Source organism: Erythrolamprus reginae, chromosome 1 (assembly GCF_031021105.1).
Source record: "Erythrolamprus reginae isolate rEryReg1 chromosome 1, rEryReg1.hap1, whole genome shotgun sequence".
Taxonomy (NCBI): Eukaryota; Metazoa; Chordata; class Lepidosauria; order Squamata; family Dipsadidae; genus Erythrolamprus; species Erythrolamprus reginae.
The window spans coordinates 161,691,104-161,717,037 of record NC_091950.1 but is presented as its reverse complement, the minus strand read 5'-3'; the positions used below and the strand labels follow the sequence as shown (position 1 = coordinate 161,717,037).

The following is a 25,934-nucleotide window of genomic DNA, read 5'->3' as shown; positions in this document are numbered from 1 at the left end:
CCTGAAACAAGGCCAGCACAAAGCATGGATCTGCCAAATGAAATAAGGCATTTCTCACAATTCCTCACAATCTTGAAGAAAATGCTGTGTAGAAACAAGGGAAGAAATGCAAAGGATTGGGTTTAAAAAAAAAAAAAAAAAAAAGCTGCAGTGTGGTCAGATTACCCAGAGTAATTTTTTTATGCATAGTTTTTTCTGGACCTGATACATCTTCATTTTGGCATAAATGACTGTCCATCTCCATTCAAATTCCTATTTGCAAGCTGTGCAGAGAAGGTATCAACGTATGTTTATTATAAACCACACATTTCAGAAAGTGAAATTAGTTTTGTTGGAAAGCAATGTCACTGTTTGCAGTCGTGTTTCTCACCCCCTCTGCAATGGGTCTTGCTGTAAATAAAAGTCTCAATGCTTGTTAACATATATTTTTAGGATTTCAGGATAAACCGTCTCATTAATAGTACTGAATCCCCCCCCCCTCAATTTTCTTGGTCTTCACCAGGTAGCGACAGGGTTGGCTTTATATTTTCTGTAATCATCCATGCAGAAAAACGCGAGCTCTGTTTCATTCACTGAAATGAAGAAAATACACATATATAAACACCTTTTTGCAGTGATGGGCTACCAAAATTTTTACTACCACACGGTGGGCATGGCTTGTGCATTGGGTGCTCTGGGGTGGAGCTCCATTTTTGCTACCCCACTGCGTTCTGCCCCATCCAGGCGGTAGCCCACCCCGATTATCCACTATATAAAGTGTATATACACACATGCACACACAGCTCTTCTAAAATTATACACATTCAAACTCATTTACTGCGATAGGAAAAACATACCCAGAGCCCAGAAGGGAAAAAAAGAAGAAGTACTGTGTACTTGACCAAAATTTTATTACTGGTACTGCGTACTTTACCCATAGGAGCCCATCACTGCCTTTTTGGAAAAAAATAGTAATAATTAAGCTGTCATTTAAGGCTGTTGTTGATTAACATCTTTTTACAACTGATCCCAATGGTGGAAGGAAGAGGGAAACACCCTTGCTTAAAAACAAAATTCAAAACAAAGACACTGAGATAGCACTCCACAAGCTGGAAGTATTACTTCCTCTCTTTTCATTGTATTCTCATTTCAAAATATAAGAAACAGCTAAACCTATTATTTAAAGTTCCTTGTTCTATTTAGTGAGAAGGGAGGGAGGTTCCCCCTGAAATTAACCTGTAGCAGTAATAATTTAATACTTAGAGGATCAGTAGAATATTTTACAGGTCACTTTACATTCTCCCTCACGACCCATCAAATGCGAGACTGAAGCAGCTAATTTTTTTTCCCCCTGCCAATGATTAATTCATGAGGCTTCAACAATATGCAAAGTGAAAGACACAAATTGGCTTCTCCAGCAATACCTTCAAATGCCTCTAATTATTCACCGGGGATCTGGCAGAGCTCAAGGAACCACAGAGGTTCAGAGCAGCCACAGTTTCTTCCCACCAGCAGGTCAAGGACTTCTTCTAAAACAGTAAGTCAGCAACATTACTAATTCAGAGCAGACGCATCGCTGATGGAAAGTCATCACAATTAGAAGACGTGGGAGCCTTTTGAAGTGGGAAGCGACCAAGTTCGGGCGCTCGCTTTTTAAAAATTAAGTTAATGAAGTCTGCCTGTGTCATGAAGAAAGGAGCAAGGAGCGGGGAGAGCTATGACTGAATATCGACTAGGAAACCTGCCAGAAAGAGAAAAGAGGGTCCTGGAGGAATCAAAAGTGAAAGCAGACACTTTGCATAGAACTTTGGAGTGAACTGCACCCTTTTAAATCCTATCTTTTCAGATCATTCTTGCTCATAAAATGCTATTCGATTCTCACAGTTTGTTTTTCTCCAAAGAGAGGGACTGTTCAGAAGGTCACATCTGGGTTTATAGACCCTTCACCAGGGGGGATGAAATTCAGCAGGTTCTGAAAGGTTCTGGAGAATCGGTAGCGGAAATTTTGAGTAGTTTGGAGAATCAGCAAATACCACCTCTGGCTGGCCCCGGAGTGGGGTGGGAATGGAGATTTTGCAGTATCCTTCCCCTGGAGTGGGGAAGTGTTGTGGGTGATCCTCATCCAACTCTGGTAATGATAGATCCTAAGGAGGATGAGCCAGGCCCAACTTGGTACCCTGGACTAGTGGTGTTGCCAGCTGATGCAGAGAGTGAGAGTGAGAGAGAAATAGACCTGGATGAACCCGAAGGACCACCATAGGTGGTAGATATGCCAATGACAGTAGAGTCTGATTTAGAGAAGGAGGAAGATCAGGAGTCTTTGCTAGATGCCCGCTTTAGAAGACTAAGAAAAAGACAAGAATACAGTGATACCTTGTCTTACAAACTTAATTGGTTCCAAGATGAGGTTCTTAAGTTTGTAAGACGAAAAGTTTGTAAGACGAAACAATGTTTCCCATAGGAATCAATGGAAAAGCAATTAATGCGTGCAAGCCCAAAATTCACCCCTTTTGCCAGCCGAAGCGCCCGTTTTTGCGCTGCTCTGATTTCCCTGAGGCTCCCTTCCATGGGAAACCCCACCTCCGGACTTCTGTGTTTTTGCAATGCTGATGCTGCAGGGGAATCCCAGCAGGGGAATCCCAGCATCGCAAAAACGGGTGCTTCGCTGGCAACGGAAGTCCAGAGGTGGGGTTTCCCAGTGAAGGGAGCATCGGTGAAATCGCAGCATCGCAAAAATACCGAAGTCCTCGAAACCCCACCTCTGGACCTCTGTGTTTTTGCGATGCTGCGATTTCACTTAGGCTCCCCTCGCTGGGAAACCCCACCTCCGGACTTCCATTGCCAGCGAAGCACCCATTTTTGCACTGCTGGGATTCCCTTGCTGGGATTCCCCTGCAGCATCACAAAAACACAGAAGTCTGGATGTGAGGTTTCCCATGGAGGGGAGCCTCAGGGGAATCCCAGCAGTGCAAAAACAGGTGCTTCGCTGGCAACGGAAGTCCGGAGGCGGGGCATCCCAGCGGCGGCGGTGGGTTTGCAAGGTGAAAATAGTTTGTAAGAAGAGGCAAAAAAATCTTAAACCCCGGGTTTGTATCTCAAAAAGTTTGTATGACGAGGCGTTTGTAAGACGAGGTATCACTGTACTTGTATGGAAAAAAGAAGTAGTCTCTAGTTTGTTAACTCTGGGGAATGACTACTTCCTATAAATATTTAAGGGTGGAGTATGGATTATTCAAGGTGGAGTTACAACATTTTGCAATGGAATCGGATGATGTTTGAGATCTCAGCCAGGTTACGCTAGACCAGTGATTTTCAACCTTTTTTGAGCTGCGGCACATTTTTTACATTTACAAAATCCTGGGGCACACCACCAACCAAAATGACACAAAATGACACCCTAAGACACTCTCCTCTCTTTTTCCATCCCTGTCTCCTCCCCACCCGTGTCTGTGTGTGTGTGTGTGTGTGTACACACTCTTGAACCATTTCCAAAAACAGGTGAGGGTTGGGGGTTTTTCTCTTATTCTTTGGGTGCTTTTTATCATATGCTTTAAATCAAGAGTCACTTCGCTCTCTCTTTTGTTTCTCTCTCTTTCCTCTCATTCTCTGTCTCAATCATTTTCTCATTTCTCTTTTTTCCTCCCCTTTTTGCTCATTTCTCTCTCTCTCCCTTCCTCTCCTTTTCTCTCTTCCTCTCTCTTGCTTTCTTTCTCTCTCTCTCTCTCTTACCGTCTTTATCTCTCACTCTTGCTTTCTCTCTCTTTCTCTCTTTCTCTCTTTCACTCTCTCTTGCTTTCTTTCTCTCTCTTTCTCTCTCTCTTTCTCACTCTCACTCTCTCAGCAAAAAGTTGCGAGACCGGAATCTGAGCTTCCTTCTTCGCAGCACACCTGACCATGTCTCGCGGCACACTAGTGTGCCACGGCACACTGGTTGAAAAACACTGCGCTAGACAATTGTTATTTTCCTGCTAAAATCCTTTTGAGAAAAAGTGCCCTGTCTGCTGAGATGTTGGGAAGCTGTGAAAGTAAATCTTTGAAACTGGAGGCTCCTTACTTATCTCATGAAGGAATGCAAGTAGCTTTGATCTTTAGCAGCAGCCTAGTCATGGAACTGTTAAATCTTAATTACCCCTCACTGAGAAACTGCCAAGATTATCTCACATGCATGACTTTAGCTTGCAAAAGTGATACTTTATATATAAAAAGACTGATTTGAAATATGTGTGGATTCCTCCTTTGTTTTCAAGCTGCATAGACCAGGGATAGGACAGGAGGGAGTTGGGATTTTGCAGTATCCTTCCCCTGCCATGCCCACCAAGCCACGCTCACAGAACCGGTAGGGAAAAAATGTGAATTTCACCCCTGTCCTTGACGTCACAAGGAACAAGCTTCAGATTTGCACCCTTATTCTAAAACTTCTTCAAATTATTATTATTTATTCGACTTCTATGCTGCCCAATCTCAAAGGACTCAGTGCAGTTTACAACAATAATAAAAATACAATACAAATAGATACAAGGGAATAAAAAAGAAGTCAAACATTATCTAAAACTAAAACATTATCTAAATCTAAACCCCATAAAAAAGTTATTTAAAAAGGCAGTCACAGTTATACACATGCACAACATTCATAGAGTTGGCCATCAAGGATGTAAATTTGAATGAACAAAAATATCCCATGCTTATTGCAATACTAAATCTCTCTAGTCAATATTCTGTGAAAAAGGGCGATAAAGCATCAATGCTTAGATGCTGCCCCCTTTTTTACAGCAGATTAAATTGGGTCTCATTCTAGTGGGTTTTTCAGAAAGGTATAAAAACCGGGATTTTTCTGAAGAGCTATGAAGTATTTTTATTTTTTATCATTAAATTTCCATACCACCCATCTCATCTAAGTGACTCTGAGCTTAATAGACGCAGGTGAGAGCAACCTTAATGGGGTGAGGATAAGAGCAACTTTCTTACTGTGGGTTAGGCTGCTATGGCTGCTCTACAAGGCACTGTTGCTTCCTTTTCCTAATGGTTATTACAGTGGTCCCTCGACTTGCGCGTTCTCGATTAGCGCGAAACGCTGCAACGCGGTTTTTCAAAAAATATTATTTAAAAAAATAAAATATTAAAAAATAAATTTTTTTTTATTCTGTTCCCTGAATGGAGACCGCCGGCCGCTCAATCGGGCCGGCAGGGAACAGAATGGAGCCTTCCGCGGCGGGGCTGGTAAGGGGGGGAGCCGAGGGGGGAGCCGAGCCCAGCCCCGTGGCATTCGCTTTCCTCCCGCCGGCAGCCGACTGATCGTGGGCTCCTTCGCAACCTCGGAGAGCTTCCTGGTTTTCGTGAGCTTTCATGCCCAGGAAGCTCTCCGAGGTTGCAAAGGAGCCCAGGATCACTCGGCTGCGGGTGGCAGGAAAGCGAATGTCACGGGGCTGGGCTCGGCTCCCCCAGCCCCGCCGCGGAACGCTCCATTCTGTTCCCTGCCGGCCCGATTGAGCGGCCGGCGGTCTCCATTCAGGGAACAGAATGGAGCCTTCCGCGGCGGGGCTGGGGGAGCCGAGCCCAGCCCCGTGACATTCGCTTTCCTGCCACCCGCAGCCGAGTGATCCTGGGCTCCTTCGCAACCTCGGAGAGCTTCCTGGGCATGAAAGCTCACGAAAACCAGGAAGCTCTCTGAGGTTGCGAAGGAGCCCACGATCACTCGGCTGCGGGTGGCAGGAAAGCGAATGTCACGGGGCTGGGCTCGGCTCCCCCAGCCCCGCCGCGGAAGGCTCCATTCTGTTCCCTGAATGGAGACCGCCGGCCGCTCAATCGGGCCGGCAGGGAACAGAATGGAGCTTTCCGCGGCGGGGCTGGGGGAGCCGAGCCCAGCCCCGTGACATTCGCTTTCCTGCCACCCGCAGCCGAGTGATCGTGGGCTCCTTCGCAACCTCAGAGAGCTTCCTGGTTTTCGTGAGCTTTCATGCCCAGGAAGCTCTCCGAGGTTGCGAAGGTTACATCTTCCGCTGCCAGCCAGGCCATGCTGGTGGCAGCGGAACAATCGCTGGCTGTCAACTTTTCTTTTTAAAACTGGGCAGGAGCTGACTTGCCTCCCCAGTGCTAAAAAGAAAAGTTGACAGCCAGCGCTGCGAAACCGCCGAAACCGGAAGGGGCGAGGTGGGGGAGAACGGGAGGCTCAGCATTCCGTCAGTCGCAGCGCTGGCTGTCAACTTTTCTTTTTAAAACTGGGCAGGAGCTGACTTGCCTCCCCAGTGCTAAAAAGAAAAGTTGACAGCCAGCGCTGCGACTGACGGAATGCTGAGCCTCCCGTTCTCCCCCACCTCGCCCCTTCCGGTTTCGGCGTTCGGCAACGGAGTCCGGCGCTGGGGCCATGCGGGGCCGCTCATCCAGGGGGGCGTGGACTGGCAAGCGGCAAGCGGCAAGTGATCTGGCGGGAAGACCAAGGGAAGGTTCCTTCAGCCGCCCAACACCTGATCCGCTCCGCAGCGCGGCAGCAGCGAGGAGCCGAAGATGGGGTTTCCCCTTTGCCTTTACCCCATCTTCGGCTCCTCGCTGCTTCCGCGCTGCGGAGCAGATCAGCTGTTGGGCGGCTGAAGGAATCTTCCCTTGGTCTTCCCCGCCGCCCACACGCAAACTCCACCATCTGCGCATGTGCGGCCATGAAAAAAATGGCGCACATGCGCAGATGGTGGTTTTACTTCCGCATCCAGTATAACGCGGAAATCGGTTAGCGCGGGAGGTCTTGGAACGTAACCCCCGCGCTAATCGAGAGATCACTGTATACCTTATTATTTTAATACATTATAATTATTCTTAAGGTTACAGTCCTAGTTATTGGTATTCAAGTGAGATGAATTAAACACTGTTAGGCATATATACCTCAGGTGATAGATAAAAATGATCTGATACTCATGCACTAAATATTAGAAAGTTGTGTTTTCTTTTTTACCTTTTTACCTACAAACTAATTCTATCTTACGATGTTCAAATCATTTCAAAATTATCATATTTGAACAATACGTTTTCTTCTGTTGTCAATTTAATTGTTCAGATCATTTTTAGCACTTTTAGAGGGTTTCATCACCACCTTCCTTGGAAGCTTAAATGTTGAAAGAAAAGTTCCAGTCGAACAAACACTAGAAAGGACAGCCAGATAACACTCCAATTTTCCTGACCTCTCTTCACCATCTAAAGTTGCGTTTTCCTTAGGTCCTTCTGGATCAGATCCACCCCGGATTCTTTTATGGAATATTTTTATGGAATACTTCCTCCTTTGTATTTCTTCTGCTCTCCTCCTCCCCTTCTTTAGTTACATTTTATTCTAATTTAAATGAGATTTTCTTTGTTTTTTGGTAAAATTTATTAGCCACCCATCTTACTGCAAGGCAACTCTGGATGGCTCTTTTATTCATATATTCATGGTTTCATTTTAATGCTGTAAGCTGCCTGGAGTCCTGTGGCAAGATGGTCAGCAAACAAATTTAATAAATAAAGACAGTCACTGAACAAGGATTACCTGCAATGCCAAATCAATATTTAACTGGCACCCTGCAGCCATCTGGCTTGGCCTACACAATCCACTTTCTCTACATTTCTTACTGCACCACATACCCCAGGGCACTCTGCTCCAAACATCAGGGTGATATCGCCGCTGTGCTTTATTAAAAAGATGCCTCTCTCATATCTCCTCGCTAGTTCCCCTTCTTAAATTTCCAACCAAACTGTCCATTTAAATGTTACTGAAAAGACGAAGCAGATGTAGTTCTAATAACCAAACTGTCAATCATTTAAAATTACTCTCCACAGAGTTCTAGGCATAACTTCTTTTCTTTTTTTAAAGAAATGCCTTCATTAGCATTCTGTAGGGAGAGACAGGGTGCCCTCAAGCCCAATGATTTGAATGTACATTAAGTTGGCCTTCTCTCCCGCTTCTGAATAATTACCAGTTTGTGCACCGAGCACCAGGAATAGTGTTTTGCTTATCCAAATACGGTCAGCTGTTCTCAGAATAAAAGCCAACACAATGAACCACATCTTCCCTCAATTCCAACGAGCAACCTACCTACTCCAGCTGCTTTCAAAGTGCTGTCTTCTGCCAAAATGAGTTTGTCATCGTCCTCTAAACTCAGAACAAGTTCGTTAGTCTAGAAATATGGAGAAAGGGAGGGTGGAATGAGAGTGTCGACATTTTCCAAGATGAAGAGAAAAACAACAACATTAGAGCGATCTGGAGCAGAGGTGGAGAACTATGGACCCTTTATGAAGTATGGACTTCAACTCCCAAAATTCCTGAGTCGGCCATGCTCAGGAATTCTGGGAATTGAAGTCCACAGATCAATAAAAGGGCTATAGTTCCCCATTCCTGACTTAGAGGGAAATTGTTCTGACCCAGTTCCCCAAACATGACAAACCCTCAATTAATCGATGATTCCTTTATTAAGAGCCCCATTAAAAAGTCTCTACCTCACAGTAGGCTAAAAAATTTGTCTGACAGGAAGATGAATACAGTGGTACCTCGAGATACGAGTTTAATTCGTTCCGGACCTGGGCTCTTAAGTCGAGCAGCTCTTATCTCGAACGACTTTTCCCCATAGGAATTAATGTAAATAATTTTAATTGGTTCCAGCCCTCAAAAAACTCGCAAAGTTAGTCTAAATTATGCAGAAAGACATGTTTTTAATGAAGAAATGTACATGTACATATAAATGAATAATGAAGTTTCTTTCACTTAACTTGTAAACTTTCTTAAACTTTTAAATTTACATATGTTCAACTTCTCTGCCACCCAATCCTGTAGGACAGAGGTCCCCAACTCTTTTTGCACCAGGGACCGTCTTTAAGCGATCAAGAGAGGAATGGGTGAATGAATGGACGGAGGGTGGGAAGGAAGGAAGGAAAGAGGGAAGGGACAGGAACAGAGGAAGGAAGCAAGGAAACTTATGAAAGGGGAGAGTAAGAGAGGAATGAGTGAAGGGAGGGAGGGAGGGAGGGAAGAAGGTGGGAAGGAGAAAGAAAAGAAGAAATAGAGGAAGGGAAGGTAAAAGAGAGAAAGAAAAAGAGCAAGAAAGCAAGAAAGCAAGAAAGCAAGAAAGAAAGAAAGAAAGAAAGAAAGAAAGAAAGAAAGAAAGAAAGAAAGGGGGAAGGGACAGGAACAGAGGAAGGAAGCAAGGAAACTTATGAAAGGGGAGAGTAAGAGAGGAATGAGTGAAGGGAGGGAGGGAGGGAAGAAGGTGGGAAGGAGAAAGAAAAGAAGAAATAGAGGAAGGAAAGGTAAAAGAGAGAAAGAAAAAGAGCAAGAAAGAAAGAAAGAAAGAAAGAAAGAAAGAAAGAAAGAAAGGGGGAAGGGACAGGAACAGAGGAAGGAAGCAAGGAAACTTATGAAAGGGGAGAGTAAGAGAGGAATGAGTGAAGGGAGGGAGGGAGGGAAGAAGGTGGGAAGGAGAAAGAAAAGAAGAAATAGAGGAAGGGAAGGTAAAAGAGAGAAAGAAAAAGAGCAAGAAAGAAAGCTGCAAGCACCCCCCCGAGCCCCCCAGGCCGGCTGCAACCTTTTAAAACACGCGCGCCGCTTCGCAGCTGTCTCCTGAAGCCGAACGCGGAAGTTAGCATTTGGCTTCAGGAGACAGCTCCTTGGCGCTTGTATCTCGAATTTGGGCTTGTAAGTAGAACAAAAATATCTCTCCCCTCCCAGCTCTTATCTCGAGTTGCTCTTAAGTAGAGCAGCTCTTATGTCGGGGTTCCACTGTAGTTGTCTGCCACATCTATTCATCTCCACCCGCCATCTTTTATGCTAGGTTTTCACTAGCAGCGATGGCTCTTCCATCCCAAGGATCGGCCCACAGATTTCCACTGTTCTCCTCTCCTCTGCCTTCTGCACATCCATGCATCAGGCATGGAACCCAGTTGTTGTTGTTCCTCTTCATCAGCCATCTCCAGACCTGGGAGCTGTTGACTCTTCATCTGAGGGTTGATGGATGGCCCATGCTCCACCTCTGTCTCTCTCTCTCTCTCAGACAGCTCCATTCCCTCTTCTCAGGTTGCCTTGATGCTGATCCTGACTCCCACACCTCCTTCTCATCTGATTCAGCTGCTGGAGGGGTTGGTGGCCAACAGGCCACAACAGAAATAAAGGAAACCAGGCTGTCAAAGAACATGATGGCTGGACACCATCAAAGCTGACACCAGCCACAGCATAGAAAAACCCATAGAGGTGCAAGATTGAAAGATGTGGAGAGTCCTGGCCTACAGAGTCACCAAGAGTCAGACACGACAGAATAGATAACATCATCATCCTCAGTGGCAAATAAGGAAGCAATGATAAACACACCTTAGAGCCATGCGCTTGATGGATAATCTTCATTGTGTCTGAAAGAAATTATTCACAGAGTTGATCTTAAACACTCATGGACAGTTTCCTGATTTTGTGCATGCTTTATTCATTCTGCAGAGTATTACTTTTATTCATATTTCTGCAATTAGACAGATATCACAGTTTGAAAGGAGGTAAATTGCTGGGAGGCAGAGACCAAAGAGTGGGGGTTGCTGGGATGGGGCTACATTCAATGTATAAGAAGCCCCCAAATTTTTACCCTCCTTTTAGGGGGGGTGTAAAAAGGTGCATCTTATACTCCAAAAAATTCAGTAATCATATCCTCAAGGGCTCTCCTATGCTTTCCATCCCTTCTGCGTCATTTTAAAATACAGTGGTACCTCATCTTACGAACGCCTTTTCTAACGAACTTTTCTAATGAACTTTTCGAGATACGAACCCAGTGTTTAAGATTTTTTTGCCTCTTCTTCCGAACTATTTTCACCTTACGAACCCAAGCCACTGCTGCTGGGATGAAGGGGTTTCTTCTTTTTTTTTGAAGAAAGAAAAGGGAGGGACGACTTGGAGGGGGAAAGAGTTTGCATTTTAAAAAGTAGGAGAACAGCGTGCTGGCACAGAAGAAACTGTGCCTTTCTTCCTTCCCACTCACCCTTTAGCCTAGCCTTGTTTCTTCCACCTGCCCCCTTTAGCTGCTCCTCCCTGCCCTCTGTTCGCCTCCCTTCTAAAGTATGGGATTTTCCTGAAGGATTTGCACGCATTATTTGCTTTTACATTGATTCCTATGGGAAATATTGTTTCGTCTTACGAACTTTTCACCTTACGAACCTCCTCCTGGAACCCAATTAAGTTTGTATCATGAGGTACCACTGTAGAAGTATTCAGTGGAATAAGAAAACAATAGAACTAAAATGTATCAACTATTAATCAATATCTTGCAATTTCAAGTCATTATCAGATTGTGGCAGAAACTAGCATCTATGAAAAGATCACTGATTTTTTTAAAAACTATTTCACAATTTATTAGTTTACTAAAAACAAATTAAAAATAACATATAAAAGCAAATAAAGAAAAATTAAAAACATACTACCGTAAATCATATTCAAACTTTACTCTCACTATACCATGCAAGAGTTTCACTATAGAACTCTGCCATCTACTGTCCCTTAATCTCAATAGGCTGGTTATACAATATTGTTAATTCTTATTATTTGGGGGGGGGGGGGGATTCTAAGACAGTTTAGTATATTTTGCTTTTAAAAAACCCTGCAAAAATGTAATGCAATTTTCCTGGGAGAATTTCAACTTGCATACATTTTAGCACTATATCCTCCAAATTAGTGAAATACAGTGGAACCCCGACATAAGAGCTGCTCTACTTAAGAGCAACTCGAGATAAGAGCTGGGAGGGGAGAGATATTTTTGTTCTACTTACAAGCCCAAATTCGAGATACAAGCGCCAAGGAGCTGTCTCCTGAAGCCAAACGCTAACTTCCACGTTCGGCTTCAGGAGACAGCTGCGAAGCGGCGCGCGTGTTTTAAAAGGTTGCAGCCGGCCTGGGGGGCTCGGGGGGGTGCTTGCAGCTTTCTTTCTTGCTCTTTTTCTTTCTCTCTTTTACCTTCCCTTCCTCTATTTCTTCTTTTCTTTCTCCTTCCCACCTTCTTCCCTCCCTCCCTCCCTTCACTCATTCCTCTCTTACTCTCCCCTTTCATAAGTTTCCTTGCTTCCTTCCTCTGTTCCTGTCCCTTCCCTCTTTCTTTCTTTCTTTCTTGCTCTTTTTCTTTCTCTCTTTTACTTTCCCTTCCTCTATTTCTTCTTTTCTTTCTCCTTCCCACCTTCTTCCCTCCCTCCCTCCCTTCACTCATTCCTCTCTTACTCTCCCCTTTCATAAGTTTCCTTGCTTCCTTCCTCTGTTCCTGTCCCTTCCCTCTTTCTTTCCTTCCTTCCTTCCCACCCTCCGTCCATTCATTCACCCATTCCTCTCTTGATCGCTTAAAGCCGGTCCCTGGTGCAAAAAGGGTTGGGGACCTCTGTCCTACAGGATTGGGTGGCAGAGAAGTTGAACATATGTAAATTTAAAAGTTTAAGAAAGTTTACAAGTTAAGTGAAAGAAACTTCATTATTCATTTATATGTACATGTACATTTCTTCATTAAAAACATGTCTTTCTGCATAATTTAGACTAACTTTGTGAGTTTTTTGAGGGCTGGAACCAATTAAAATTATTTACATTAATTCCTATGGGGAAAAGTCGTTCGAGATAAGAGCTGCTCGACTTAAGAGCCCAGGTCCGGAACGAATTAAACTCGTATCTCGAGGTACCACTGTACTATGTAACAGACATTCAGAAATTGTCTAGGTATACAGTGATCCCCCGGGTATCGCGATCCTGATCATTGCGAACGGCTATATGGCGATTTTTCAACCCGGAAGTCAAAACACCATCTGCGCATGCGCGCCCTTTTTTTATGGCCACGCATGCGTAGATGGCGCCGGGCAGATCAGCTGCTGGGCGGCTTCCCTGGGTCTTCCCCCTCTTGCTGGCGGGAGGGCGAGCGGCGGGCATCAGCGAGGAGTTTCCCCACCGCCCACACAAACTCCTCGCTGCCGCTCGCCCGCCCTTCGCCCGCCCACGCCGTTCGCTCGCGCCGCTTCCCAGCTGAGTCCTGAAGCCAGAAGGCAAAGGCGAACTTCCGCGTTGGCTTCGGGACTCAGCTGGGAAGCGGCGCTGGGGTTTCTCCACCGCCCACGCAAACTCCTCGCTGCCGCTCGCCCGCCCTTCGCCCGCCCACGCCGTTCGCTCGTGCCGCTTCCCAGCTGAGTCCTGAAGCGAACTTTCGCGTTTGGCTTCAGGACTCAGCTGGGAAGCGGCACGAGCGAAGGGCGTGGGCCGGCGAAGAGCGGGCGAGCGGCAGCGAGGAGTTTGCGTGGGCGGTGGGGAGACCCCAGCGCCGCTTCCCAGCTGAGTCCCGAAGCCAAACGCGGAAGTTCGCCTTTGCCTTCTGGCTTCAGGACTCAGCTGGGAAGCGACGCAAGCGAACGGCGTGGGCGGGCGAAGGGCGGGCGGGCGAAGGGCGCGCGGGCAGGCAGGCAGGCAGGCGGCGGACAAGCGGCTGGCGGAAAAGACAAGCAGCGGGCGCGGCAGCAGCGAGGAGTTTGCGTGGGCGGCGGGGAAACCCCAATCTTCGGCTCCTCGCTGCTGCGGCGGAAGTAAAAACACCATCTGCGCATGCGCAGATGGTGTTTTTACTTCTGCAGCACTACTTCGCGAAAAACCGATCATTGCGAGGGGTCCTGGAACGGAACCCTCGCAATAATCGAGGGACCACTGTACTGTATAATTTTTTATTTTGTACAAAGGGATGTGTATTATTTATTTTTAAACATTTGCCAGCTAGTGTACTCTTTTTACATTAGCATAGTCCATTACATTATAACATGATAATTTATTTACTGAAAAACCTGGCATGGTCATTAAATGAATATTAACAAATATAGCCAAATGTTTAATTATTTCAAACCATCCCATACTTGTATAATTGGCATAATTCATTAATTTATCTTTTAATTTACTGATTCATTTTGATTTAATTATTACTTCGTCTTAGGATCCTATATGTTTATCTCTGCTCTCATTTGCGCCTTACTTACTATGTAAATTCTTTCAGCACATAATTCTTATTCGCTGCTTCCAGCCCCTACTTGATTCCCCCTTCTTGACCTCACAATTAGTTGCTGGCTATTGAAATGCAGAAGCATGGAGGAAACTGAGTTCAAAGGATTGTGGGTCATGAATGGCAGTTCAGCATGTAAGTCCAAACAGCATTTTGGGATCATATTACAAAAATTAAAACCCAAGGACAACTCTGATCATTAATATGTGGAAGTTGAATGCCAGGATACAACTCCAGAAGGAAAGGTTCAGCACAATGGAATTGCAATGCCTGATATTTTTCAATCAATCAATCAGAATAGATCTGGAAGGGACCTTGGAGGTCCTCTAGTCGAACCCGTTACTCAAGCGCGAGACCCTGTACAATTTGAGACTGTCCAGTATCTTCTTAAAAACTGGTCTTTAGGCATCATGTGAATTTCGTTGTATGGTTCGCGTGCCAAAAATGTGTATGCATGTGCTAGCATTCGCGCATGTGCCTACACCCATTCCCTACCCCTCAAGCATGTACACCCCCCCACGCTGCCCCTGCATAAGCGCACAATCACCCCCATCCCTGCGCATGCGTACAGGCTTCACTGAAGACTGGGACCGTGAAAAAATAGCCAAACTGGAAGTTAGGAAAAACAGACTTCCGGTTTCTCCTTTGTGCTGTTTTTTGCACTCTGGGGTTCAGTAAGCTTCCCTGAAGCCTCGTGAGTGTGAAAAACAGCACAACAGGGAAACTGGAAGCCCATTTTCTGAATTTCCGGTTTGCCCTTTGGGCTGTTTTTCACACTCCAGGGCTTCAGGAAACTTCCCTGAAGTCTCTGGAGTGCAAAAAACAGCACAACGGGCAAGATGGAGTGGTTGTGGGTCCTGTCTCCCAAGGACAATTCCATCTGCCCGTCCATAACCCTGGGGGGGGATTACTGACCCCCTCAGAGAGGGTCCTCAGAGAGGGTCCGCAACTTGGGCATCCTCCTCGATCCACAGCTCACATTAGAGAACCATCTTTCAGCTGTGGTGAGGAGGGCGTTTGCCCAGGTTCGCCTGGTGCACCAGTTGCGGCCCTATCTGGACCGGGACTCACTGATCACAGTCACTCACGCCCTCATCACCTCAAGGTTCGACTACTGTAACGCTCTCTACATGGGGCTACCTTTGAAAAGTGTTCGGAAACTTCAGATCGTGCAGAATGCAGCTGCGAGAGCAGTCATGGGCTTACCCAGGTATGCCCATGTTTCACCAACACTCTGCAGTCTGCATTGGTTGCCAATCAGTTTCCGGTCACAATTCAAAGTGTTGGTTATCACCTATAAAGCCCTTCATGGCATCGGACCAGAATATCTCCGGGACCGCCTTCTGCCGCACGAATCCCAGCGACCGATTAGGTCCCACAGAGTTGGCCTTCTCCGGGTCCCGTCGACTAAGCAATGTCGTCTGGCGGGACCCAGAAGAGCCTTCTCTGTGGTGGCCCAGAACCTCTGGAACCAGCTCCCCCCAGATATCAGAGTTGCCCCCACCCTCCTTGCTTTTCGCAAGCTCCGTAAAACCCACCTCTGTCATCAGGCATGGGGGAATTGAAATTTCCCTTCCCCCTAGGCTTATAGAATTTATACATGGTATGCTTGTATGTATGATTGGTTCTTTAAATTGGGGTTTTTAAGATTATTTTTAATATTAGATTTGTTTATATTGTCTTTTTATATTGTTGTTAGCCGCCCCGAGTCTTCGGAGAGGGGCAGCATACAAATCTAATAAATACAAATACAAATACAATACAAATACAAACTGAAACACCATTTTTCTGAACTTCCAGTTTGCCCATTTGGTGTTTTTTTTGTACTCCGGAGCTTCAGGGAAGTTTCCCTGAAGCCTCCAGAGGGCAAAACAGCGTTGCTGAAGGCTGAAAATCAGCTAGCTGGCACGTACATGCACGTTGGGGCTGATACATGCCCCAGATAGGGGTCTTGCGTGCCATAGTTTCGCCATCATGGCCCTATAATATTTCAGGCAAATAAGTTATCCCATCACTCCTTAAAAACCTCCAGTGTTGGAGCACTCACAATTTTTAGAAAGATAATTAAACATTAAAAAAAAAAGACCATGCCAAACTACATCTCTTCAATTTGTCTGGACCTCCAGAATGACAGCAAGTGTACCTCTGAATCAGTTAGCGGTGGTATAATACCTTTCTCTGTGTCTTTAAGTCTATGATAGGTTCAGAATCAGGGGCCTCTTGTCTCCAATAAGGTATAAACAACCCAACATTTGCTGTTGGACTAGTGGCACATCTTAGTAATGATTTGGTCCCAGTTCAAATAATTGATACACTGCCAGGGATATTTTTGAATAAAACTTTGTCTCCATTTCCCAACACCTGGAGATATTCTGATGACATATCTTGTAATAACTTGGGTACCCAGATACTTGATCCTCTGCCATGAGGCATTATTTCTGACGTTCTTTTACTTATTTACTTACTTACTTACTTACTTACTTACTTACTTACTTACTTACTTACTTACTTGATTGATTGATTGATTGATTGATTGATTGATTGATTGCTTGATTGATTAGATTTCTATGCCACCCCTCTCCGAGGACTCGGAGCGGCTCACAACATATAAAATATACAGTACACAATATCTTAAATCCAACTAACTAATTAAAAATCTAAAACCCCTCTAAAAAAACATAAACAATCATTCCATTCACTCCACATTCTCCATTCTCTCAACACATTCATTGGCCAGGGGGTGGTAATAATAATAATAATAATAATAATAATAATAATGGTGATGATGATAACAATAATAATAATAATAATAATTTATTAGACTTATATGCTACCCCTCTCCAAAGACTGAGAGCAGCAAGATCTAATGCCTCCAGGCCTGGTAGCATAAATGAGTCTTCAGACTCTTAGGAAGGCGAGGAGGGTGGGGGTAGTATGAATCTCCACAGGTATCATACTAGAGAACGAGTATTGTTCTCTTGATCTTAATTGTCACAAGCATCAACCCAAATAAAGAGATGAAAGGCAAGACTGCTTCAAAAATAGTGATACAATCTGCAAAGTTTGTTAAGAAAATTGTTTGAAGCATGGGTGAGCAGGAAATTAAAATACAAAATTTGATTGAAAGAAATGATTAGACCAAAAATGTAGACCACATCATTAATAACTCACCAACACTGTCCAGTATTCTCTGGTTCTTATCAGGAAACCTTTAAATGCAGCTAATGCAACTACCATCAGCTCCAGGGAAAAGCCAATTCAGTTATGCTGTTTACTCAAGAGGAAGTAAATGGAAATTCTTCCTTCAGTATCTTTGCTCACAGGAATACATGCATTAAAGACTGGTAACATAGACCAGCATGAGCATTACTAAATCAATACGATTACAATTCTTTATTTATTGATTTAGGATTTTAAAACCAGAGGCAAATTAAAAGGGAGAAAAGGGGGGAGGACACAAGAAAAAAGAAATAAAGTTGTCTTCAGAAATCATTGATTTCAGTTGCTTGCTTCCCCAGCCCAAGGTCTCCCACAGAATAAACACATCTACAGTTCAGATCATTTGCAACATAAAATTAAATGTACATCATATCTGGCTCCACTGATCCCCGCCTTACTTACTGCAGGCCACTGAAGCTGACTGTTGATCTGTAGGTCAGCAGTTCAAATCTCATCACCGGCTCAAGGTTGACTCAGCCTTCCATCCTTCCGAGGTGGGTAAAATGAGGACCCGGATTGTGGGGGCAATAGGCTGGCTCTGTTAAAAAGTGCTATTGCTAACATGTTGTAAGCCTCCCTGAGTCTAAGAAGGGTGGCATAATAAATAAATGAATGAATGAATGAATGAATGAATGAATGAATGAATGAATGAATGAATGAATAAATAAATAAATAAATCCCTGACCTCCAACCCTGACTTTTACGGGTTAAATTTTCAAAGAAAATTTGAATGAATTAGAAAACCAAGCCAAATTGATATCCATGTTTTCATGGATTGTACCTTACTTTAGAATTCGTTTAAACAGGTTGTTTAAAAAATAAGGAATGGAATTTACCATATGTATATCTTCTGAAAGGCGGCAAAAGTTCTGTCCTCGATGTGATATCTAGAGGGGGAGCAAAAATGAAAATCAACATTGTGGCCCCTTTTATTTAACAATGTAATAAGCACCTGGACCATTATCTTAGATCAGGAGTATCGAACTGGCAGCCCATGGCCCGGATGCGTCATGTGCATGCCACGCCCACCCCAGCTCCATGAAGGGGGAAAAGTCACGAAACACCACATGATGGCGATGTGCCCCTGTGAGCTTGCCTTAGGCCAAGAGAAAAATAAGCTGCTTTTCAATACCAGTCAAACTCCACCAAATCCAATGAAACTCACAAAAGTACAGTAGTACCTCTAGATACGAGTTTAATTCGTTCCAGAAGGGAGCTTGTATGTCGAACAACTCGTATCTGGAACAAATGCCTTTAGCCTTTGTTTTTCCCTGCTGAGATAACCAGAAGCAAGGATTCTTGCGCCACCTAGTGGACGCTCGGCTCGTATCCCGAATTTGAGCTCGGGTCTCGAAAAGAAATTTCTCTCCCCTCGTGGCTCGTATCTTGGAATACTCGCATGTGGAGCAGCTCGTATCTAGAGGTACTACTGTAGTAGTATATGTGGTAGGTAGCAATGATATCTTCTCACAGAGACCAATAGGTGGCAGCACCTAGTCAACCTTCACTGATCTTGAAAGGTTAAACAGGGTCAGACCTGGTTAATACTCAAATGGGAACCCACCAGAATTATCAGCAAGACTGAGAAAGCATCGCCCAAGAAGACATGACAAAACAGTCCCATGTCAAGAAAACTGGATAACTGTATCTATGTAGGTATCAGAGATTGATATCGGGCTGACGAGGCTATTCATATTTTAATAAATACGTTTGAGGCAGGCTTGATACCTGCTGACATAGGTGTTCCGCAGAGTTTTTATGGCAATAGCATGCAAGGTTTTTGCCTTTTTCAGGTTTGGTGGGTTTGTTTTTTTTCACTTTTACATCCAATATGGGTGGTTCTCAATTAACAACCACACATTCAATGACTGTTTGAACTTACAACAGCACTGAACGAGCAGTAGCTACAACCAGCCCTTGTACTGATGATGTCACAGGATCCTGGAATCACAGAGTTGCAATTTGGAAACCTTTCCTGCTGGTTTCCAACAAGCAAAGTCAATAAGGAAGTCAACAGGAGGTTGCAAGCCAGAATCACATGAGGGCTTCATTCAATCGCCCACCTGATCCTTTTTTTACAATATTAACCATTGCTAAGTGGTGCAGCTGTGTTAATTTTCAACCTATGCCCATGTCATTTAACCATAGGCTTTCTGGTTTTTTGATTGTTAGCACTGTTGGGTCCTGGAACCAATATGCGTGCTGGAACCGGAAGAGCAACGGACAATGGCTGGCATGCATCTCCCTCTCCATACTGTAGGTTCACCATCATGGTACTACTGGCTTGCCCTTTCACTGTTGTTGAAAGTGGTTTTGGTATTTCCTTGATTGGGTTGTTTTGGATTTGATTGGGTTTAATAATAATAACAACAGAGTTGGAAGGGACCTTGAAGGTCTTCTGGTCCAACCCCCTGCTTAGGCAGGAAACCCTACACTACTTCAGACAGATGGTTATCCAACATCTTCTTTAAAACTTCCAGTGTTGGGGCATTCATAACTTCTGGAGGCAAGCTGTTCCACTGATCAATTCTTCTAACTGTCAGGAAATGTCTCCTTAGTTCTAAGTTGTTTTTCTCCTTATTCAGCTTCCACCCATTGCTTCTTGTTCTACCCTCAGGTGCTTTGGAGAATAGGTTGACTCCTTCTTTTTTGTGGAAACCCCTGAGATATTGGAAGACTGCTCTCATGGCTCCCCGGGCTTTCGTTTCATTAAACTTGCCATGCCCAGTTCTTGTAACTATTCTTCATATGTTTTAGCCTCTAGTCCCCTAATCATCTTTGTTTACTGTTTACTGTTAGCTTGTTTGTCTGAGTTGTTAGTTCCTTGGTTGGGATATTGTTTGCTTTTTGATTGTTAGCATTGCTAAACGAGGATTACCTCATTTAGTAGTTAATGTAGTTAATCCATACAGTACAATCATATACTGAAATGTTATAATTCAGAATCTGCTATGACTTCTTTCTTTGTTTGCAGCCTTTGTCAGTGTTGACTCCTAGTGACTGTCTAGACTGCTTGCCTGCAGTTTTCTTAGCAAAGTTTTCCAGAAGTAGTTTGCCATTGCATTTTTCAAGGGTGGAGAATGAGTTACTGGCCCACAGTCAGTTAGCTTCATGCCTAAAAGAAGACCAGGACTCACCATCTCTCTGTTTTCTTGCCTGGTGTCTTAATTAAATTGGCTCTCATAATCTCTTAACATATGATACTGTAAAAAAAAAGTTGTCTTGTAGGTTGATTATCCCTTAGAAAGCATATATTCTGAGAGAAATAAAATTTTATTTTATTTATAAATAGAGTTTGACTTTTCCAAATCATGGTCCAAGGGAAACACTATAGGAACAAAGGAGTTAACATACAGTATAATCAAATCAGACAACTGGCTCAACCAACACATACATGACTGATGTCCTGGCTGGCTGGCTGGCTGGCTGGCTGGCTGGCTGCAACACTCTAGTTCTGGAGATTTTTTTTCTCCAGTTTGCCTAAATACCATATTTTACGGAGTATAAGACACACCTTTTTCCTCCCTAAAAGAAACTGAAAATTTGTGTGCATCTTATACTCTGAATGTAGTTTTTTCTAAGCTTTTATTTCAGCCTTCTTTCATTGTTTTTCTCTGTGAAAAATGTTTTTCAAGCCCTAAGCCTTTGCATGTTTTTTTCCATTGCTCTACTTGCTCCGAATGTTTCTTTCCAGCCCTAACCAGGTGCTAACAAAATTCCCAACTCTTATCAGCTTGCAAGCTCTTTCATTGTTATTCTCTCCAAATAAGGGGTTTTTTAAACCCTAACCAGGGGATAAAATAATGTGCTGAAGCTGATAAAACTAAGGACACTAGCTAGATGAATACTGGGTAAGCAAATTTCCCTCTCCTATTTCCCTCCCAAAAAACTAAGGTGTGTCTTATCCTCCGGTGCGTCTTATACAGTGATCCCCCGGGTATTGCGCTCCCGATCATTGCGAAAGGGCTATATGGCGATTTTTGAACCCGGAAGTAAAAACACCATCTGCGTATGTGTGCCCTTTTTTTCTATGGGCACGCATGCGTAGATGGCGCCGGGCAGATCAGCTGCTGGGCGGCTTCCCTGGGTCTTCCCCCTCTTGCTGGCGGGAGGGCGAAGCCCCCCAGCGCCCGCTCGCCCGCCGTTCGCCCGGCCACCCGCCCTTCGCCGCTCACCCGCCCTTCGCCCGGCCACCCGCCGTTCGCCCGCCCTTCGCCCGGCTCGCCCGCCCTTCGCCCGGCCACCCGCCGTTCGCTCGCTGCTCGCCCGGCCACCCGGGTTCGTTTGGCTTCGGGACATGCCGGCGGCGACGTTTTAAAACAGCCGCGCGGTTTACCAACTGAGTCCTGAAGACAAACGTCAAAGGCGAACTTCCGCGTTTGTCTTCAGGACTCAGTTGGGAAGCCCCGCGGCTGTTTTAAAACGTCGCCGCCGGCATGTCCCGAAGCCAAACGAACCCAGGTGGCCGGGCGAGCAGCGAGCCCGCCGTTCACCCGGCCACCCGCCGTTCGCTCGCTGCTCGCCCGGCCACCCGGGTTCGTTTGGCTTCGGGACATGCTGGCGGCGACGTTTTAAAACAGCCGCGCGGTTTACCAACTGAGTCCCGAAGACAAACGTCAAAGGCGAACTTCCGCGTTTGTCTTCGGGACTCAGTTGGGAAGCCCCGCGGCTGTTTTAAAACGTCGCCGCCGGCATGTCCCGAAGCCAAACGAACCCGGGTGGCCGAGCGAGCAGTGAGCCCGCCGTTCTCCCAGCCACCCGCCGTTCGCTCGCTGCTCGCCCGGCCACCCGGGTTCGTTTGGCTTCGGGACATGCCGGCGGCGACGTTTTAAAACAGCCGCGGGGCTTCCCAACTGAGTCCCGAAGACAAACGCGGAAGTTCGCCTTTGACGTTTGTCTTCGGGACTCAGTTGGTAAACCGCGCGGCTGTTTTAAAACGTCGCCGCCGGCATGTCCCGAAGCCAAACGAACCCGGGTGGCCGGGCGAGCAGCGAGCGAACGGCGGGTGGCCGGGCGAAGGGCGGGTGAGCGGCGGGCGCGGCAGCAGCGAGGAGTTTGCGTGGGCGGCGGGGAAACCCCAATCTTCGGCTCCTCGCTGCTGGGAAGTAAAAACACCATCTGCGCATGCGCAGATGGTGTTTTTACTTCCGCAGCGCTACTTCGCGCAAAACCGATCATTGCGAGGGGTCCTGGAACGGAACCCTCGCAATGATCGGGGGATCACTGTACTCTGAAAAATACAATATGCATTTTGCGGGCAAAAAATGTGCATGCTCCATTTCTTTTGCCAGAGACCTATCAAGAAACTCCCTCCCCCCCCCACCTCTGTTCTGCCAGTTAGTCTTTCAGTGCACTCACCAACAAAGTCAAACTTCACAGCTTCTTACCTTTCTTCACAAATGCAATAAATTCTTTTACTGTCTGGTCCAGATTAACATTACGGTACAAAACGGGCCTGAAATTCCGATGTTCAAAAGAGCGAATAAGACGAATGGTAACTATCACACTTTCGGATGACATGTGAAATTAACTGGAAATTACCTGGAAGGCAAAAAAGCAACAACAACCAAAAACCCATTGAATTATGGCCATTGAAAGAACTTTTTTTTTGGGGGGGGGGAATAGGAATATAAGAGATCAACAAGAGGCGCAGAGAGATTTTTAGAAGGTACATAATTATTCATTCATTTACAGTCATCCTGCAGAACTGCAAAAAAAACCAATTGCTTCCAACCTGCCTCCCATTGAGGACCTGCATCCTGCACAAGTCAAAAAGAGGGCTGTGAAAATAGTTACAGACACTTCACATCCTGGACACAAAAGAGTTTCAACTCCTACCCTCAAAATGACGCTACAAAGCACTACACAATAGAACAACTGGACACAAGAGCAGTTTTTTTCCTGAATGCCATCACTCTGCTAAACAAAAAAAAACCTCAACAGTCCCAACTATTTACAAAGTCTGCACTATTAATATTATTATTATTATTATTATTATTATTATTATTATTATTATTATTATTATTCCTATCACCCATCTCCTCCCACTAATGACTGTATGACTGTAACTTTGTTGCTTGTATCCTTACAATTTATACTGACTGGTTCCTAATATGATTTGATTGCTTATTTCTACCATTACGCATTGTACTTTATTCTGGACAAACGTTTCTTTTATGTACACTGAGAGTATGTGCACCAAGACAAATTTCTTATGTGCACTTGGCCAATAAAATTCTATTCTATTCTAATCTGTTCTATCCTCTCCGAGTCTCCGGAGAGGGGCGGCATACAAATCTAATAAATTAAATTAAAATTAAAGTCTATTCTATTCTATTCTTATTTCAGAAATTTAGAAACATTTTATTTTTATTAGATTAATAAGCCGTCCAACTCCTGACAGACTCTGCTGCATGGTATAGTATTTGAATACTATTTTGTATTTAATATAGTATTTGTGTATAATTTGTATATAATATAGTATTTGAATACTATTTTGTATTTAATATAGTATTTGTATATAATTTGTATATAATATAGTATTTGAATACTATTTTGAAAAGAAGCATTAAAAGCTGCATAAAGGGAGCCCTAAAATAGTGATGTTAGTAGAAAACTACTTAGTGGATACTGACCTACTCTACCTTCATATTCTTTCTCTCACTGTCCACTATTAAGCCCGCCAGCGGGTGTGGGGGCATGCGGGTATGACAGAAGCCTCTTGCATTTCACCACTGCAATCACAGCATCAGAACTATAGTATAAGGAACAGCGCTTAATTCCTTTAATTTAACAGCAGAAGGAAATATTATTTTCATTTATTTTTGTTAGCCACCCAATGGACTCTACTCAAAAATGCCCACCCCGTTGCGTGCACCGGCTTTCCCACGTGCTAACGCCTCTCAATGCCAAGCATACAAAATGCAGGCACATCGCTGTCCACATCACTTCCAGCTTTATCAAAATGTGTGATATCTCCGAAATCACCTGCGACTCTCCGTGACCGCTTCGCTAAGAAGCCTATAGTTTCCTCCCAGGCGAGTCAATAGAGCCTCGCTGCCTTCCAAGTTCGCCCCAGAGAAGTCACTCAAATAAATCCCGCCCCTGCCTTCAGAATCACGTGACTAGAAGGCTTCCTCCGCGGGTTCCTCGTTTATCATTTCCTGGTGGAGAAAGACCCTCTCGCCGGCGATTAACTGCTCCTCCCACTTTTTGCGTTCCACCCAATGACAATGCCTAGAATTCCCTTTCTGCGGCTACTCTCCGCCCCTCTCACCGGCGATTGGTTGTTCCGCCCCCTTTTGCCTGCCACTCAAAGCCTAGAGTTCCTTTTCCCTTTTTGCTAATTATTCTCCGCCCCTCTCACTGGCGATTGGCTATACCTCCCACTTTTTCATTCCACCCAATGACAAAGCCTAGAATTCCCTTTCTGAAACTACTTTCCGCCCCTCTCACCGGCGATTGGTTGCTCCGCCCCCTTTTGCCTTCCACTCAAAGTCTAGAATTCCCTTTCCCTTTTTTGCTAAATATTCTCCACCCCTCTCACCGGCGATTGGCTGCTCCTCTTAACATTTTGCGTTCCACCCAATGATAAAGCCTAGAATTCCCTTTGAGCGTTTTAACTGCCTTGCCTTGAATGGGAGGTGCAGCTGTCCTTTCTCTCCCTTCTTTCAATGGATTTTTTTTTCGCTGGTCATCTAAAACTTTCAGGGAGTTTCAGGGTATCTATGCCGATTTTATTGTGATAGACTTCGAAGCTTCTGTTAATAGTGTTAATAGTGCAAATAGTGTAAGGTGCCCTTAAATGAAAGTATGCCTTACTTCCAAATAATTCCACCTTCTCACCACGTGATTGAGGTAGGATTGGGTTGCAAAACTGGCTGGGTGACTTTGAAGTAGTCGCTACTCTCTCAGCCCAACCCACCTTGCAGGATCGTTGTAGGGGAAAACAAGGAGAAAGTAATATACTGCTCAAAAAAAATAAAGGGAACACTCAAATAACACATCCTAGATCTGAATGAATGAAATATTCTCATTGAATACAAAGTTGAATGTGTCCACCAGCATGTGAAGTTGACTGTCAATCAGTGTTGCTTCCTAAGTGGACAGTTTGATTTCACAGAAGTTTGATTTACTTGGAGTTATATTGTGTTGTTTAAGTGCTCCCTTCATTTTTTTGGAGCAGTGTATTAGGGTATGTTTGCCTACCTCGAGTTACTTGCAAAGTAATAAAGGCGGCATAAAAAAATCTTAATAAAATAAGGATGCAGCAGAAAGAGCATTTTGTAACGATCATGCAAAAGCACTGCAGGAATATATTCTGATTTGAAAGTAAAGCCTAAAATTATCTAATAAAAATAAAAATATAGTCCTCCTTAGACCGTTTGCCCATTTTGCAGCCTTTCCAACCTCAATGTTCTTTAAGTTTTGTGATCCCCTTATTTGATTAGAAATCAGACCTGGACCAGAAGATAAAATGATTAATATATATTTTTTGTAAAACACTAGATTTTTTTCTCACTTATCTACCTGCATTATTATACACCCCCGAGAGACAACAGATCACACAAAGAAGTTGCAACATACAGGAAGACATAAACTTTATTTTGGTTGAAAATGGCTTGAATTCTAAGGACGTGCATCCATGTCATCATTTCCACCGCATTTTCTGATTTGGCCAGGAGGTTCTATATTCCTCCTCCACTGCTGAAAGACTTGGGTGGATGCCAATCAAAGAGTTAACCT

General features: G+C 44.5%; 1 protein-coding gene across 2 annotated transcripts; it reads right to left on the bottom strand.

Moving 5' to 3' along the window:
- Positions 1–273: 273 nt before the first annotated feature.
- C1H2orf76 (chromosome 1 C2orf76 homolog) lies at positions 274–24,360 on the bottom strand. 2 transcript variants are annotated; one of them, XM_070730943.1, is made up of 6 exons: positions 24,177–24,360; positions 22,577–22,730; positions 18,026–18,076; positions 10,295–10,332; positions 8,033–8,114; positions 274–572 (listed from the first exon to the last, which is right to left on the bottom strand). In XM_070730943.1, exons 2-6 carry the CDS (start codon positions 22,707–22,709, stop codon positions 496–498), a joined length of 381 nt encoding a protein of 126 aa, XP_070587044.1. In that variant the 5' UTR covers positions 22,710–22,730; positions 24,177–24,360; the 3' UTR covers positions 274–495. The 2 variants fall into 2 exon arrangements, with proteins under 2 accessions (XP_070587044.1, XP_070587052.1); XM_070730951.1 differs by lacking the exon at positions 24,177–24,360 and adding an exon at positions 24,053–24,135.
- Positions 24,361–25,934: the final 1,574 nt, after the last annotated feature.

Excerpts from the sequence above, each read along its gene's own strand:
- C1H2orf76 (XM_070730943.1), bottom strand. The coding sequence starts at position 22,709 with ATGTCATCCGAAAGTGTGATAGTTACCATTCGTCTTATTCGCTCTTTT. Across the intron at positions 18,077-22,576 it reads TATTGCATTTGTGAAGAAAG|ATATCACATCGAGGACAGAA; the intron begins GTAAGAAGCTGT and ends CTCCCCCTCTAG. Across the intron at positions 573-8,032 it reads TTTGAAAGCAGCTGGAGTAG|TGAATGAAACAGAGCTCGCG; the intron begins GTAGGTTGCTCG and ends TCTTCATTTCAG.